At 47.7% G+C, this 16,001-nt stretch overlaps 1 protein-coding gene across 1 annotated transcript; it reads right to left on the bottom strand.

The window, feature by feature from the left end:
• Positions 1–7,977: 7,977 nt before the first annotated feature.
• Positions 7,978–11,476, bottom strand: LOC134467006 (NACHT, LRR and PYD domains-containing protein 1 homolog). The gene is made up of 3 exons (XM_063220935.1): positions 10,664–11,476; positions 8,450–8,761; positions 7,978–8,267 (listed from the first exon to the last, which is right to left on the bottom strand). The coding sequence occupies exons 1-3, from the start codon at positions 11,474–11,476 to the stop codon at positions 8,241–8,243; spliced, it is 1,152 nt and encodes a 383-aa protein (XP_063077005.1). The 3' UTR covers positions 7,978–8,240.
• Between the last annotated feature and the right edge of the window lie 4,525 nt (positions 11,477–16,001).

Below are 16,001 nucleotides of genomic sequence, written 5' to 3'. Positions count from 1 at the left end.
AAAGTGCCCTGCCTGGTAGATACCGGCTCCATGGTGTCGACCTTAAGGGAAAGCTTTTTCCTGCAGCATTTTGCATCTTGGGGCAATGAGCGCCTCAAGTCTTGTCATTGGTTACAGTTGAGGGCAGCCAATGGGTTGGCCATTCCCTATGTGGGTTACTTAGAGCTTGACATTGAGCTCTGCGGAAAGGTCATGCCACAATGTGGGGTGTTGGTGGTGCGAGATCCACCAGGCGGTCTTTCTCCAAAAGTCCCAGGTGTCCTTGGGATGAATGTGATCCGGAAATGCTACCAGGAGCTTTTTGGAAACCATGGCCTTGCCCTCTTTGACCTTCCTGAGGTGTCCACAGCCCCCTCCTCGGTCTTGCAGGCTCTACAGCACTGCAACAGTGCGCTGGACTTCCCAGCTGCCCCTGGGAAAGTGAAGGTACGGGGGAAGAAGGTTTGTCGCATTCCAGGTGGAATGATGCAGTTAGTGGCCGCGACGTGTTCGGCACAGTATTCTGGGACTACGGTACTGTTCGAGCCACCAGATTCGGGCTTACCTGCTGGATTGCTGGCCTCCCCTGCACTAGTTCGGGTCACCTACGGTACTGCCTTTATACCCATCGTCAATGTGGGTTCGACGGATGTAACGCTTTACCCCCGCACCGTTTTGGGAGAACTGGATGTGGCTCACGTTGTTAGCCTTCCGGTGGGAGTTTCCGAGGTGCCCTCTCAGATTGCGACAGTCTCGTCCCAGACCGTAGCCCCGTCTGTGTCTGCCCAGATCGAAGCTATGGATTTGGCATCCTTGTCCACTGACGAACAAGGGCAGGTGCGGTCACTTCTCCGTAGGTTCACTCATGTATTCTCCGCTCATGACATGGACTTGGGTTGTACTAACCTCATGACCCACGATATTCCCTTGTTAGACACCGCTCCGATTCGTCAGCGTTACAGACGCATACCCCCGTCTGAGTACGAGGTGGTTAAAGATCACATCAACCAATTGTTGGAGGCACAAGTGATCCGTGACAGCAGTAGTCCGTACGCATCCCCCATCGTGCTGGTGAAAAAGAAGGATGGCAGTCTTCGCATGTGCGTAGACTACCGGCAGCTAAATGCGAAAACCAGGAAGGACGCCTTCCCTTTGCCGAGGATAGAGGAATCCCTTGACGCCTTGACTGGGGCCCGCTGGTTCTCGACCTTGGACTTGGCCAGCGGGTACAACCAGGTTCCTGTTCGGGAAGAGGATCGGCCCAAGACCGCCTTCTGTACGCCCTTTGGGTTGTTTGAATGGAACCGGATGCCCTTTGGGCTCTGTAACGCCCCCAGCACGTTTCAGCGCCTCATGCAGCGCATATTCGGTGACCAGCAGTGTCAGTCACTCCTCTTGTACCTTGACGACATTGTGGTGTTCTCCTCCACCGTAGCGCAGCATGTAGAACGGCTGGGCGCAGTCTTGGGCAGGCTGGAGCATGAGGGTTTGAAGGCGAAACTCTCAAAGTGTGCCTTTTTCCAACAAGAAGTGCGGTACTTGGGCCATGTAATTTCCGCTGAAGGGGTTGCCACTGATCCGGGTAAGATTGAGGCAGTGTCCAAGTGGCAGCAGCCTACGACTGTGTCGGAGCTGCGTTCCTTCTTAGGTTTCGCCAGCTATTACCGCCGCTTCGTGGAGGGCTTTGCCAAATTGGCCGCCCCTTTACACCGGTTAGTCGCAGAACACGGGACACCTGGAGCAAGGAAACGGGGTGGTCAGGGGCATCTTGGGCCTTGGTCGGAGGAATGCAAGGGCAGCTTTGAGGCCTTGAAGACGAAGCTCACAACTGCGCCAGTCCTCGCGTATGCAGACTTTTCCCTCCCCTTCATTCTTGAGGTTGATGCGAGCTATGGGGGGCTGGGAGCCGTGCTATCGCAGGACCAAAATGGCAAGGTTAGGCCGATAGCCTATGCCAGCCGTGGGCTGCGACCTACCGAGCGTAATATGCAAAATTATAGCTCGATGAAACTTGAGTTTTTGGCCCTTAAATGGGCTATGACGGAAAAGTTTCGCGAGTACCTTCTGGGGCAGCGGTGCACTGTCTTCACAGATAATAACCCGCTCAGTCACTTGGCATCCGCTAAGTTGGGTGCCCTTGAGCAACGTTGGGCATCTCAGCTGGCCTCTTTTGATTTTGACATCAAGTACCGGTCAGGCAAAAGCAATGGAAATGCTGACTCGTTGTCCCGCCGGCATCCTTCTGGTCCAGTGGAGACACTGGCCCCTGGTACTGCCCTTCCAAGGCCACTCCAGGAAGTGTTGCAGCCTGCACCGGCTGCTGTAATTCAAGCTGCCATCACCGTTTTGCCCGGTCACTCTTCCACTGAGATTGCGGAGCTCCAACAGGCTGACCCCACGATTCGGGGGGCGATGGTGTTTTGGAGGAGGAAGCGGCGACCGAACTTTGATGAGCGTCAGGTTACCCCGGAACCGGTCTTACGCCTGCTCAAGCAGTGGGATCGCCTGATTGAGGAAGGGGGCATTGTGTAGCGCCAAAAGTTCCGCTCAGATGGCGGACAACCGATTCTCCAGGTGTTGTTGCCAGAGTCCCTGAAAAACAGTGTATTGACCCAAGTTCACCAAGTGCATGGTCATCAAGGGATAGAGCGAACACTTGAGCTCTTGAGTCCACGATGCTTTTGGCCGACTATGTCCTTCGACGTTGCGGAGTGGTGCCAGAAATGTGAGAGATGTGAGGTTGCTAAGGATTCTCGGCCAGCGGCACAAAGCTTCATGGGCCACTTGTTGGCTTCACGACCCAACGAGGTCCTTGCAATTGATTTTACGATATTGGAGCCCGCCCGTAATGGACAGGAGAAATACACACTGGCGATTCCCACTCGGGATCAGCGTGCCTCCACTGTGGCTCAGGTGTTGGTAGCAGAATGGTTTTGTAAGTTTGGTGTTCCTTCCCGAATACATTCTGACCAGGGTAGGAGCTTCGAGGGCTCCCTCATTCAGCAGCTGTGTGGGTTCTACGGGATTCAGAAGACGCGCACCACACCATATCACCCGGCTGGAAATGGCCAGTGTGAGCAGTTCAACAGGACCCTGCACAACTTGCTCCGTACCTTGCCAGTGTCCCGGAAGAGGGATTGGAACACGTGTTTACCGCAGGTACTCTACTGTTACAACACCACTCCCCATCAGTCGACGGGTGAGTCCCCCTTCCTCCTCATGTTCGGACAGGAGCCTAGACTGCCCCTCGATTTCCTCCTGGGCCGGGTCCAGGATCCTGTTGCGGGCAGTGTTCACGAATGGCTGCAGGAACATCAGGTCAGACTGCAGACTGCTTTTGATGGGGCTCGAGCCCGTCTGGAGACCGTCGCGGCCCGCCGGAAAAGGAACCACGACTCACAGGTGCGTGATGCACCACTGGGGGAGGGTCAGTTGGTATACTTACGTAATGTTGGCGTACGGGGGCGTCACAAAATCCAGGACCTGTGGAGCCCGGTGGTGTATCGGGTTGTTAAGGCGCCTGGTGCAGGCGGATCTGTATATACGATAGCTCCCGTGCACAGTCTTGACCAGACTCGACACGTCCATCGGTCCTTGTTGAAGGCTGTCCTGGGGACCCACCCACCCACGTCAGTTGATCCACATGAGGCGCCCACCAGCAGTGCGCCTCAAGAAACATCCTCCACTGAACTAGAGTCAGCTGAAGAAATGGATTTAATGGCCGTGTGCCAGGGGTTGCCCCTAGTCAACATCCACAACCCGTCCGTATCTTCAGGAGCACCACCGCCCCGGGCAGTGGGCGAGCCTGGAGTGGAGGGATCTGCTGTGGTAGTACCGTCATCTTCCAGGGTGGTTGGACAGCCACCGGCTATTGTGGTGACCGCGGTCCTCGAGCCTCCGGCCCGTGAGGAGACCCAGGGCAGCACTGTCCGAAGATCATCCCGTTCCACCGCAGGACAGCACTCAAATGTCCACCACTTACCAAGGCCTGTAAGTGGACCAGCAGATGGGGTGGTGACACACCCAGCCTCTGTTTCCATCCCGAACGCCATTGGAACAAGTCCGGCTTCTTCAGAGCCCTAATCGCCGGGACGGCGATTCACGAAGGGGGGGTGGATTGTAGCAGGATGGAATTGGCATTGCGTAATAGGAGTGATTGACAGCTCGTGATTGACAGCAAGGGGCGGGCTTAAGTCTATTTAGACACTGGTAGACACTGGTTTCCTGTCTCGCTTCCGTTTCCATTGGGACCTGTTGTTTTGGTGTGAGGTTGGGCTGTGTTGGCCACCGAGAGGCCGCGGATGAACTGCGAAGGTGAGCATGTGTTCTGTCGTATTTACCGGCAATTGAGTTCTGTGACTTGGGAATTATAGCGACGCTTCCTTTTGCAGAGCGGCGTTACTCACCTGCACTTGTGATCGTTTGAAGCGCACTGTAACCTACGTGGCGCTTAGGAGCCAGGAGCTGGCTGATAGGGTGAGTTTGGTCTCCATCCTTTCGACAAGATGTCCTTCTGTTATTGCTGCCCCCCCTAATACGAACCATCTTGATGTTTGTAGCCAGTTAGCCTGCTCGAGGTAATTGGTGTGGCGTGGCGATCCTTGGAAACGCTGTGCCGGTGACTCGCTTGTTTTAAGCTTTCATCGGCGGCCCCTCCGGCAAGAACCAGCCAGTGTGGTGCGCCTACATGTTCTTCGGCTGCTGTTTCGCTGGATAATTTGGTTAGAATCTCTGTTTCGCCCCTGCTTCACCTGCTGCTTGTCTGTGCTTTGCTCTGCTGGGGTTGGGGAAGTACCCCGCTTGCTGGCCACGCTTACCCCTCTGCCCTGCTTATGCTTGTCTGAGGGTGCGCAGTTTCGGGACCCTTGCCTGCTATTCGCCAAGCTATTATTTCTTTTCATTTGATTTACTTTTGCATGTTTTGTTATTTTGCTTCTGCATGTTTATTTTGGTTTTCTTTATTTTGCTTGCTGCATGCTCCCATTTTGCTTGCCCTGCTCCCGCATGCCTGTGTGCTCTGCTGCTTGCTTTAACTATTTGTGTGCCGGTAGCTATAGCTATCCCTGTTGCTAAGGGTTATATGTGTGCAGTGCCTATTTTGTTTATTTATCCTTCTTTTCATTTCATTTACTGTGTGCATTATCTGTGTGTTTAATTTACTTTATTTTGCATTTACTTTATTTTGCATTTATTGTGTTTATTTTGGGTTTAAGGTGGGATCAGGGAACTCTTGGTAACTGCTACCTCCCTCAGCAGTTTGGGTAGTGCCTAGGGTGTGTGAGTGTGTGTGTGTGTGGGAGTGTATGTGTGTGAAGGAGAGAGTCCTTACTAGTATTCCTTTTTTGGGGTCTAGTGGAACCCATTGAGTGTAGTACGTCGGCAGCCTGGTGGTGAGAGGAACCCCTTGTGTGCGCACACAGTGAAAGATAAGTAGTAGGCGTACTACAGATCCTTATAGGTTTAGTGATCTCAGTGGTGCCCCAGGCTGCACGACCAGGTTCATTCCTTTCTCTCTCTTACTTGCTTACGTGTGTGCACAAAATAAAGTCTTGAAAACTAAGCTGCAGTGTGCTCCAGCTTCTCCTTTCCAGCTATGCCAGTGACTTACTGGCAGTGTTGCCAGATGAGGCTGATGATTTCCAGCCCAAAAAATGCTCAAAACCCGCCTGGAAGCACTAAATCCTGCCCAATTCTATTGATGTCGATGGGAAAGATTGGGCGAGTTTTCCTGTAAAATGCCATTTTTACCCGCAGACGGCCATCCCAAGCAGCCCAATTGGGTGGGAAACAGCCCAATCTGGCAACACTGCTTACTGGAGCCTCAATGCCAGTGATTTCAAAAGCACTGGGACACTGATCTGTGATAGGTCTGTTAGAGCATTAGGTCCAACCCCCTATGGGCGGGGTTGAAAAGGTGGGAAAAAGGCTTGTAGTCTCAACAGAAATCCACCTCTCTTACACTTCCTATGTCGATGATGCAAAATGACCATTTTTACATCATTGACATAGGAAGTGTTAAGAGATGAATGTGGATTTCTCCAATCTCAGGGGGAATTGAGAGATTTTTGAAAGACCATTCAAAAGTGTGACTGTGTGTCTATCAATGGAAAGCCTAATGCAAAATGGGTGGAGTGTCCCTTTAACAGAAACACAGCTTTCACTCTCCCTGCGCTCGCGCGCCTGAGAAGTCTATTCGAAGTATCGAGTAACCTACTCCACGCTCAATGCGCGAGTTGCTTTCTTGCCTGCTTTCCTTTCTTGCTCAACTTCTCATAGCATTGTCAAAAAAATCAGGGGGTTGCCGGTGTTAGGGCTGTTGTTTTCTTCTATGGGTGTTAATTGTTTCTTTTAAGTGGTGACGCTGCGTTTAGTCTAACAACACTGAACATAGCAAATGCTGTCTGCAAACGTCTTGTGCCTTCCTATTTGTTGTGCTCTGCTTGATGTTACTGACCATGAAGAGTTTGTTGAGTGTGGCGCTTGACTGTTATCCTCCTTATCTGAAGACATGGTTGTGTGAATGTTTAGGAACTCACCTGGCACACATGGCACGCAAGGATGGAATAGTCCATTTTATAGTTGGACTATAAAATATGGTTTCAAATTTAAACATACAAAATTCATTATTTATGAAAATCACCATTAATCTGTGAATTACTGTCCAAAGGGGCCCAATTACCAGCTATAGGCCCATGTGAAATTTGCAAAGGGGACAGAGGGGGCCCCTACAGCTGGAGACTAAGCTGGGGGCCTAAGGCGGTTGCCTAGCAACGCCTCAATGCAAGAACCGCGTCTGGTGATCACATCCACGGTCCGCTGTCAGAAAACCCCACATGCAAGTTTTGGCAGCGCGGCCCGAGGGAGTGTCATGGGAAACACTAACCATTTAAAAACATTGCTTTACCGTATTCAGATTTGTATCAACTGCTGGCATTCCGGGATGAAAAACAGTCTCACAGCGAGTAATTTGAACTTCATTTTTTTCATTACGTGTGTAAATTTTGAGACAGGCATGCCACGGGCAGCGCGCAAATTATGTCATGCCTCTGTAAATCCTACATAGTGCTAGCCTGGTCCTGACCATCCCATAATACTACCATTTCATTTCGTATTTATGGTCTGGCATTTGTTTGCTCTGAAGCGATTGTAGGAAGCAGGAAGTTTGCACTCAGTTATGGTTTGAAATGATTGGACACCTCTCACCCAATCGCTGGCAGTTACTCAACAACAACATAGCGCAGACCAATGGCACTGGAGCAGATGTGTACGTCATTATCAAGAGTGTCCTCCCCCTTTCGCCCCCACGTGGGGGGCGTATTCGATTATTGGCTGTTTTCTGGGGGGGCGTTGCGATCAAAATTCTACTGCTCCAGGCACTCCACAGAGAAGCACGGCCAGACTTGGAGCTAATCCTTTTGCGGAAGTACGTAGGATGGCGCGCGAGGCTAACATAGTGCTACTTTAACAACGAAATCGGCAATTGACTTGGGATTTATCTCTCACCATTTCAATGTTCTTGATCTGAAATGACTCAGAGTGACAAAGATGCAATAAAAGCTAAGAAATTGGTAAGGGGGCAAATAATGTGCACAGCACTGTTCAGCAGTAGAACACATACACATCTGTTTATCTCAATACCACAGTGCCAGTACCAACATTATAACCAGGAGCGCTGCCAGAATTGCTGGGCTCCATGAAAGATTTGAATTTTGGCCCCCCTTAAGGGCCCCTCTCAGTGCTTGGGCCCCCTTAAGGGCCCCTATTGTGCCCTTAGAAACTGTACCGCTTTCCCCCCCCTAGCGGCCCCCATGATTATAACTAAGGGTCTTAGTAGGAGTGATGTAGTGTACTGTATAGTACATACTGTAGTATAACAAAGAGGGATACAGCACATGGCATACACATTTTATTATTTTAAAAAAAGGTGAAAACATTCACGTGTCTCACTTTGATTTTTTTTTGACACAATTAATTGATGCCTGTCCATTCCTGCCCCTAATCTCAAACTGAATGGCATGTTCAGACTGCAATTCTGAGCATTTTGGGACTGTAAAGTTGTTTTTTTCTCTGCAACATGTCTGTGATGACAACATGGACGTCAGCATGTTCACCCAGGTAACAAATAGTCATATATGGAAAACTTCAAAGGCTGGTGAATGCAGGAGCTTCGCAAGTAAGCACTTAAGTTCCCGACATGTCTGGTGTAGGAATGGGCACCAGCAACGTTCTGGTCAGCCTGAAAATGGTAAAAGAGGAACTCCTCACTGGCCTGACGAGGTGATGGACTTCTGTAAGGCAGAGCAAAATGGTGAAATGGGGCTCAATGATGGATGTCCAGACATGCATTATATTTTGCTGCATTTCCAGATGCACCCTTAATACACAAATCATTCTACAAGACATACAAGGTTGGTGTTATTACATTACCAATACAAATCTGTGTATGTGTGTGTATAACTGTGCATGTTACCTTTAGTCTGTCTGCAAGGTCATTGAGCTCCATTTTCCTCAAGATGGTCAGAGTCATTCTGACAGCCCCGTCTTTCCTATATCTCTCCTTCATCTTAGAGGCCAGCTCTGTGGCACCACACGTCTCCAGCTGTCCTTTGGGAATGGGCTTAATGCCTTCCATGGTCTCCTCAGACAAGTAGGCCTTAAACCGCGTCAGATCCTCACGCGGCAGCTCATCAAGCGCAATGAAGAGGTCCATACTCTGTGTCCTGGCCAGGCGCGGCCGGTTCATTAAGGGCAGATGGTCAGTGTCCCTCCAAAGATTCTTCCTCTGAGAAAAGTAGATCCATTCAGAAATTGTAGATAAAATATGTATTGCAACCTCAATCACACTGGGAATCGTATTACATCAATGTTGTGGTTTGGGACGATCTTGTCTTCTGTTGAGAAGTCTAGTTTACACCCAGTGTGGCTGTTTAGGGTCTATGGCCACTGGCCTGGGCAGATTTCTTGCCGCCTCAGCTAAGCCCGGCCCCCTCGCCCCGATCCCATTCTACAAAATTAGCTCTGTAGCCTACTTAGCATAATATCATAACATAAGCGCGACTTTATGGATGCTATCAGGGCAGATGTATGATCTGCCCTGACCAATGACACGTTGGTGGCCCTGCCTGCTTTGAAAAAGACACAACAAACATATTACTCCGCTCATCTCTAACCTGTGGGATTTTATTAACACACGGTCCTGCCTAGCATTGCAGAACAGGAGCGAGTCTGTTGGATAGTGAGCTTCAGTGGCTGAATGCACAATTCCCCTGTTAAGTTTTAAACATGGCTACTCGTTTTGATAATAGGCACGTCCTTTCCCGGTATTGATAGCATTTGGTTCTGTGGTGCATTTGAACCGGCAGCAAGGGGACGACTGACTGAATTGAATAGTGTTAGGGGTCTTACACACCATGGCGGTAAAGCGTCGCGGAACGGCCGCGTTTTTTACCGGCGTCGGTGAAAATACATTGAAACATATCTGTCCTTACACACCAACCGGCGGCAGTCGAGCGTCAGCGGCGCGGGAGCCGGCTCCGCGCCGCGCTGCATTTGGAAAATAGAACTCGAGCGTATTTTTCACGCCGGCGACCGGCGGTGTCTCATTCAAATGAATGACAGAGTAGCATGCTAGCTTTGGCTGTGGGGAGGGTTTTGAACAGGACTGGCCGCGCACGCCGACGCTGTCAGTGTGAAAGGCAGAGAAAAACACGCCGGCCAAAACTAAGCAGAAAGACCGCGTTCGTCCCGCGACCGTTCCGTTCCGCCTTGGTATGTTTTGGCCCTTACAGGGCTTGTTGATTTGGTTGCATCATTTGTCAATGTAATGTACGAACGGTGAAGGCGAGATCACTCGCCTATATGCAGCAGCAGCTTGTACTGTAGTAGCCTACTTGAGGACAGTTTGTTTCGCATGTTGGTCTACAAAAATGCTTCTACATTTCAAACGAGTATGTTTGCACACGAGGAGTTTTGCTCTGCTTTGGCAAAGGCTACGATGCTGTGCTAGCCTTTTCCTGATTGTTCGTGCTGTCCGGTTGCGTGGAGTGCATATTCTTGTCGTGTTGCTTGTCACAAACTCCAACTCCGCGAGCAGACAAAGCATTTTTCTTGTAATTTCTTAACATGTGTGCAGTCACTCTGCTTAAATGAGCAAGAGAACTAGCTGCGTGGAGAGAACTGTCAAAAACAGCTTTCTTCAGAACAGAAGTTGAACAAATAACGCGCATGCCTGATAGTGCGGTGTATCACGGGAGGTGGAGTTTTATTAACACACCAAACACTGTGGATAAACGTTCTCCTGTCTTGCCTACACACGCAATGCAACTCGTAAATGATACCGTATTGATTTAATTATTATGGACTTGATCGCCAAAATTTCTGCCCTGCCTGTTTCCCCAGCCACCGGCCGCTACTGGTCCTGGCACTCGACTGACATGTAGAAGAATCAAGTCTTGTTAGTCCTGGAACTATACATAGCTTTATGAGATCTAGAGAGGCTATTTAATTGATGTTATAGCTAGTATTTGCAAGATCTATACAGGATACTGAGGTGGTTTCATAGTTACTATGACACAGCTTTTATCTTGCCATACCTTACATATTTCTACACCTCTATATATGCCTCCAACAAATAAATTGAATAAATAAAATGGGAATATACACCAAACCCTGGGCTTATACTGACCTTCAGGCCTCTGCTTGAGCACTCAGGTGTCTGAACCTCTTGGCAGATCACAGCTTGATTGACAGCAGTGTTGGTGTCAGTAGTATCAGCTCCACAGGGGAGGGTGGAGACGATACCCTGGCTGGTTTGTGCGGTGTCCTGATGAGGGGGCCAGCATTCAATTCCAAGGATCTCTGCTTGCCAAACTGCCCTTTGAGCTGAGTTCGACAGGGTGATTTTGAAGTTACCAGCTTGGACTACGCGCACTATGGAGTAATTTGGTGTCACAGAGTTGTCATCACTAAGTTCTAACTCCCCTGGTAAAACAGTGGAATCGCAGTTGGTCTCTAAGGAATAATAGCTGCGCAACTGCAGTGGCCGCACAGGCCGGGGCCTCTCTAGTAAAACCCCTCTGAACTTCTCTGATTTTTCCTGCTCTTCCACTAGCTTTTTAAGTTGTGCATTCCTTGGCATGAGGTAGATGTGGAAAATGAGGGGTTTCATGCCGCTTCTGTACACGTGAGCATCTGTGTGGATCTTAGGTAGTAGAACCGACTTCAATGAACTGAAAAGAACACCCAAAAGGGAAAAGGAGGGGTTCAACAGCCTGGCATGGGAGCGACTCAGCTCACACGTCTCCAGACACACTCCACCATTCTGCTGATGCAGAATCTTCACAGCATCTTTCATATCAGACTGGCTACCTCCCAAACACAGGAAATGAGGCAGGTGGATCTCCTCCAGCTCTCCTGACACAAGCTTTATGTCCATCAGAGGACCAGCTGGACTGCATTGCATTTGTGCCAGCTCTTCAGCAAAGACTTGCCAGTCCATGAAGCGATACTGCAGGGTGACTGGACCAACACATGACCAACGCAGACTTGACTCTGAACACTCTTAGCTCCCTGCAGCAGAGCTCAGGCTGTAGATTGATACGGTCTTCTCTGTGGAGACCTCAGGCTCCATCAGGATCCAATGACTGGTGTCTGGAACTTCAGCACAGCATTTACAGCCCCTCTGTGTGTCATCACTGGTGCCATCTTCCCTTTAAGACAGACAGACATGGACACACGGACACACACACACACACACACACACACACACACACACACACACACACACACACACACACACACACACACACACACACACACACACACACACACACACACTTGAGTTGAAACAACCATAACATGGAAATCATGTCTGAGGTGCATTTGACAACATTGTTGCTAACTAATTTAGCAACTTATTTGGTTGCAATGCAATTTCCCATTAGAAATCTAGTACGTTGCTAACTGGTTAGCAATGATGTTTTCGAGAAACGGGGTCCTGCATAGTACAGCTGTTTTACTGTCACTTTACAAACCACTATACGAAGTACTGCTACTCCATTGCCACATCACACACCAGTCAGGGCTGCATTTCCCAAAAACTCTTAAGTAGTGCTTAAGCCTAAGTACTACTTAAGTACAGGATGAGGGGGTTGTAGGTGGTTTAGGCCTTTTCGTTCAGGCAAGAGTCGTCTAGGCCACCCTGCCACAGTTTAGGCCACAGGACGTGCCGTTTAGGCCACTGGAGCTGTCGTTTAGGCCAGCTTTTTATTATTATTGTACATTCGTTATTATAAGACATAAATCGGCTCTACTGGTAAATTATGTATTAACCAACATGCAGTAATTTTGCCTGGAAACTGTTTTTAATAGCCTAAATGGTGATTTACAAATTCATAAAGTTGTGGACATAATCATCCCCATTGCTACATTCATTGGACAATAATGCAATTAAATGACGGCAGGGTGGCTAGACGACTCCAGAACCACCGACCAGTTGTCATTTCTAGTGCATGGTAGTGTAGAGCAACATGTATGAATTTAAAAGGTGTCTAGCAGTATACTGTAAGTAAACACATAATACCCTTCCCTCTTTTCTGTGCAGTTGTCCATGGTATTTTGGCCTGTAATACTGTGTGTGTGGGATGTGAGGTTTTGTATTGTTTGGTTGTGTGTCTGTGTTTGTCTACTATGTGTTATAGGTCTGGCATGTGTGTGTGGTATGTGTGTTGAAGGTATGCTGTGTATGTGTGAGGTGTAGGCCTATAGTTTTGAGTGATAATGTGTAGGAGATGTGAATGTTGTGTAGTGTTTGGCTGTCTGTATGTGTTTGGCTAGTGTGTGTTAAAGGTGGGTTAAAAAAGGGGGGGGGGGTGAAATGGAATAAATAGAACTAAAGAATTATAGAATAAACTGAACAGTGAATTATGTTGAGTATAATATTTATATTGTTTATCTGTGTTGAGGAAATAGTTTAATAAAATAATGAAAATAACATAACTAACGCATGGTTTATTTTGGTGAGATAAAAAAGGCTAGTTGAACTTCCATTTGGCTAGTAAGAAAAATATCTACTAGCCAAATTGGCTGGTGGTGGAAAAGTTCATTTAGAGCTCTGATGTGGGTCCTGTGTGTGTTATGTAGACTGACATGAGAGTGGTAAGAGACAGCAGCTCCACAGCATCTGAAGATTCGGAGCCCCTACGATGACGATGAGTAGTCAAATAATCACCCTCTCTAGACGACAAAGCATACACAAATTACACATTAATCATTGTAAAGACAAGGGAAGGCAAGTTTATTTGTACAACGCATTTCATACACAGATGAAATTCCATGTGCTTCACAAAAAATAAAAGTAGAAAGAAAGGAAGGAAACCAGGAAGAATAAGTCAAAGAAAATTCAGGCATTAAAGGAGTAGTCCGGTGTGAAATGGTTTACGTTGTGTCAATATGTGATGCTGAGCGCTGACGTTTGCCTCATACCTTGCATCCAAAGGTCCCCTGCATTCCGAAATCTGAGTGCTAGTCGGGACCCCGCCACCTAGGTGAACTGCAGCTTCTGTTGGGAGGTCCTGGCACCTGTGTTAGCCATGGGGCTAAATCTTTACTTTACACCCATTTACGAGGCTCAAAGTTGCAAAAATGTTGATCCCGTAGTGTCGGGTGGTTGTTGACATGTAAATCCAGGCACTGAGAAGTTTGATAGTGCACCGTTGGTTTAACTACAATTACGTTTTTGAAGGCTGCGCCTCGGAGGACTCTGCCGGGCGCCGCCATCTTTTTTTCTAGTCGCGATAAGTCTATCGAAACAATAGGTCATGTGATACATCACGTGGTTATTGGACTGCAGCCGGAGACCGTCTAAAACTGACTTCAGCTTCAGCAACAAAACACCCATTGTAAAATAAAATAAAAAACAAACCTATAAGTACTGTAATATTTTGTCGCTGAAGCTGAAGTCAGTTTTAGACGGTCTCCGACTGCAGTCCAATAACCAATAACCCATGTGGCATTACACATGGGTGTCTGAACATGTCATGAAATGTCTGAACAGTCATTTCCAATAATAAAATTTAAAAGTAAAAAATGGTGGATAGGCCTACACTTTCTTGCAACGGAACTCTTCATATCTTTGTGGGTCCCTTCCATTGACTTCCATTCATATGAACCCTGACAATAGCTAATGCTAAACTGTGTCCAAACCAAACCAATCCCTAATTTTACCTGTCAGTGAGGAAATGTTTTGACACTTTTACATTTACCAGTAACAAGAGAACTACCCCAGCAAAAGGGGTCAAAATATGGAGCCCCACATGGTGCGAGGGCCACCTTGTTGGTGTGCTTCAATAGCAGTGGCCTCACAAAGTTAGATTGGTGCAGTACACACACGCACACACACCAATAGCAGTGAATTCAGTATTTGTTTGATTGGTATTTGTTGGCACACATGTACACGCACGCACTCAAGCACATTCTCACACACACACACACACACACACACACACACACACATTCCTGTAATGTTCAATTATGTGTATAATGTCTTGTGTATGTTTTGTATTTGTGTATTTATGTAAGCTGACAGACACCTTAATTTCCTTCGGGATTAATAAAAGTACTCTACTCTACTCTACTCTACTCTACACACACACACACACACACACACACACACACACACACACACACACACACACGTTGACTTGTTATCAAACGTATGTCGTTCTTCCCATCACACCTCAAAGTCCAGCAATTGCACTCTCCACATACTGTATGTGTTGTTGTGCGTTAACACTCACTGTGGTCTTTCTGATTCACACTGAGAATCCCTCAGGAGGTCTAACTCTGAGCAATGCGTAGATCCTGGATGACAATCCTGCAAATTCATGGCTGCTGCCTGGCCTTCACTGGGACAAAAAAACATTGTGGGTATTTTCAACTGAGACAAGGTAGTAAGGGGAAAATTGAAGCCTGTGACAATACTTATACGCTGTTTTATTGGTGTAGTCCTCCATATATAATGCACTAAAACCATCTTATTCTCTAATGCAATGGGCATAAAGCAAAATGCTGTTGAGTAGCCTAAACTTCCCAAACAATGCAGGCTACCAAGCATGATGCTGGTCATCAATCGATCATAAAGTTGGTGAGGCATTTCCTTGAACATACAAATTTGGAAATGTGAAAGGAAGGGTAAGGAAGGATTTTATAGGTGCATATAAATGATTCCATGGTATACATAATTGAAGTCACATAATACTGTGTGTAGCCTACTGTACTTACAAATGGTCTCCAGTCCTCTTGCCTCCCCTTCTCCTTGTCCGCTTACTGCACCACCTGTATGGCCTGCAGAATACCTGCCAAAGGCAACTCCTAAATCTAGATGGCACAAAGGGTATTTGCGGGGGCACAACCATGACAGGAGCGTTCGGGGGGAAAAAAATCACATCACAGTTTTTGCACATGAATTCAATATTGGAGCATGCACGGTACGACTCAAAACATACTGTTTCTACCCTGCTGACTAATCTGTGTATGATTTGCATTCTGATTTTGGCAAATACTTGAAATATCAACATTGCTGCTTTATTATCTGGTCATCTGGAGTGTAGCCACCGGCTTCTTGTATAAGCCTGACAATTCGCAGGGTATTGGTTTAGTCACTGGAGCAGTGGTTATACTCAAGGGCACTTCAACCAAAACTCAGACTCCCACACCACCACAAACAAACATATGTGTCTCTGATGGTGGTAATGGTCCTGTACATGTTAGTCACACCAAGTTACTTATTTTCCATCAATTGTGATGTTTGCAGTGTTGTTTATAACAAATTAATAATTATATGTCCTACCTCTCCTCCGGAGGAGAATCCCTCTTTCTTAACTGATTACCCATGGGCTCTTCATAGACAAACAGCTGGACTTTGGAAGATGAGCACAGAAGTCACATGGACTGTTACCAGACTGATGCTGCGGCTGCAATGCTCCTGAAACATTACATTGAGGACATAATCATAGCGGACTGAG

This window comes from Engraulis encrasicolus, chromosome 17, assembly GCF_034702125.1.
Source record: "Engraulis encrasicolus isolate BLACKSEA-1 chromosome 17, IST_EnEncr_1.0, whole genome shotgun sequence".
Taxonomy (NCBI): Eukaryota; Metazoa; Chordata; class Actinopteri; order Clupeiformes; family Engraulidae; genus Engraulis; species Engraulis encrasicolus.
This window is presented reverse-complemented; position numbering and strand designations above follow the sequence as displayed.

Bases quoted from the DNA above. Each gene is read 5' to 3' on its own strand.
- LOC134467006 (XM_063220935.1), bottom strand. From the start codon at position 11,476: ATGGACTGGCAAGTCTTTGCTGAAGAGCTGGCACAAATGCAATGCAGT. The intron at 8,762-10,663 runs GTCAGTATAAGC...TACTTTTCTCAG, and splicing joins GCTCAAGCAGAGGCCTGAAG to AGGAAGAATCTTTGGAGGGA. The intron at 8,268-8,449 runs GTAACATGCACA...TCTGCCTTACAG, and splicing joins ACCTTGCAGACAGACTAAAG to AAGTCCATCACCTCGTCAGG.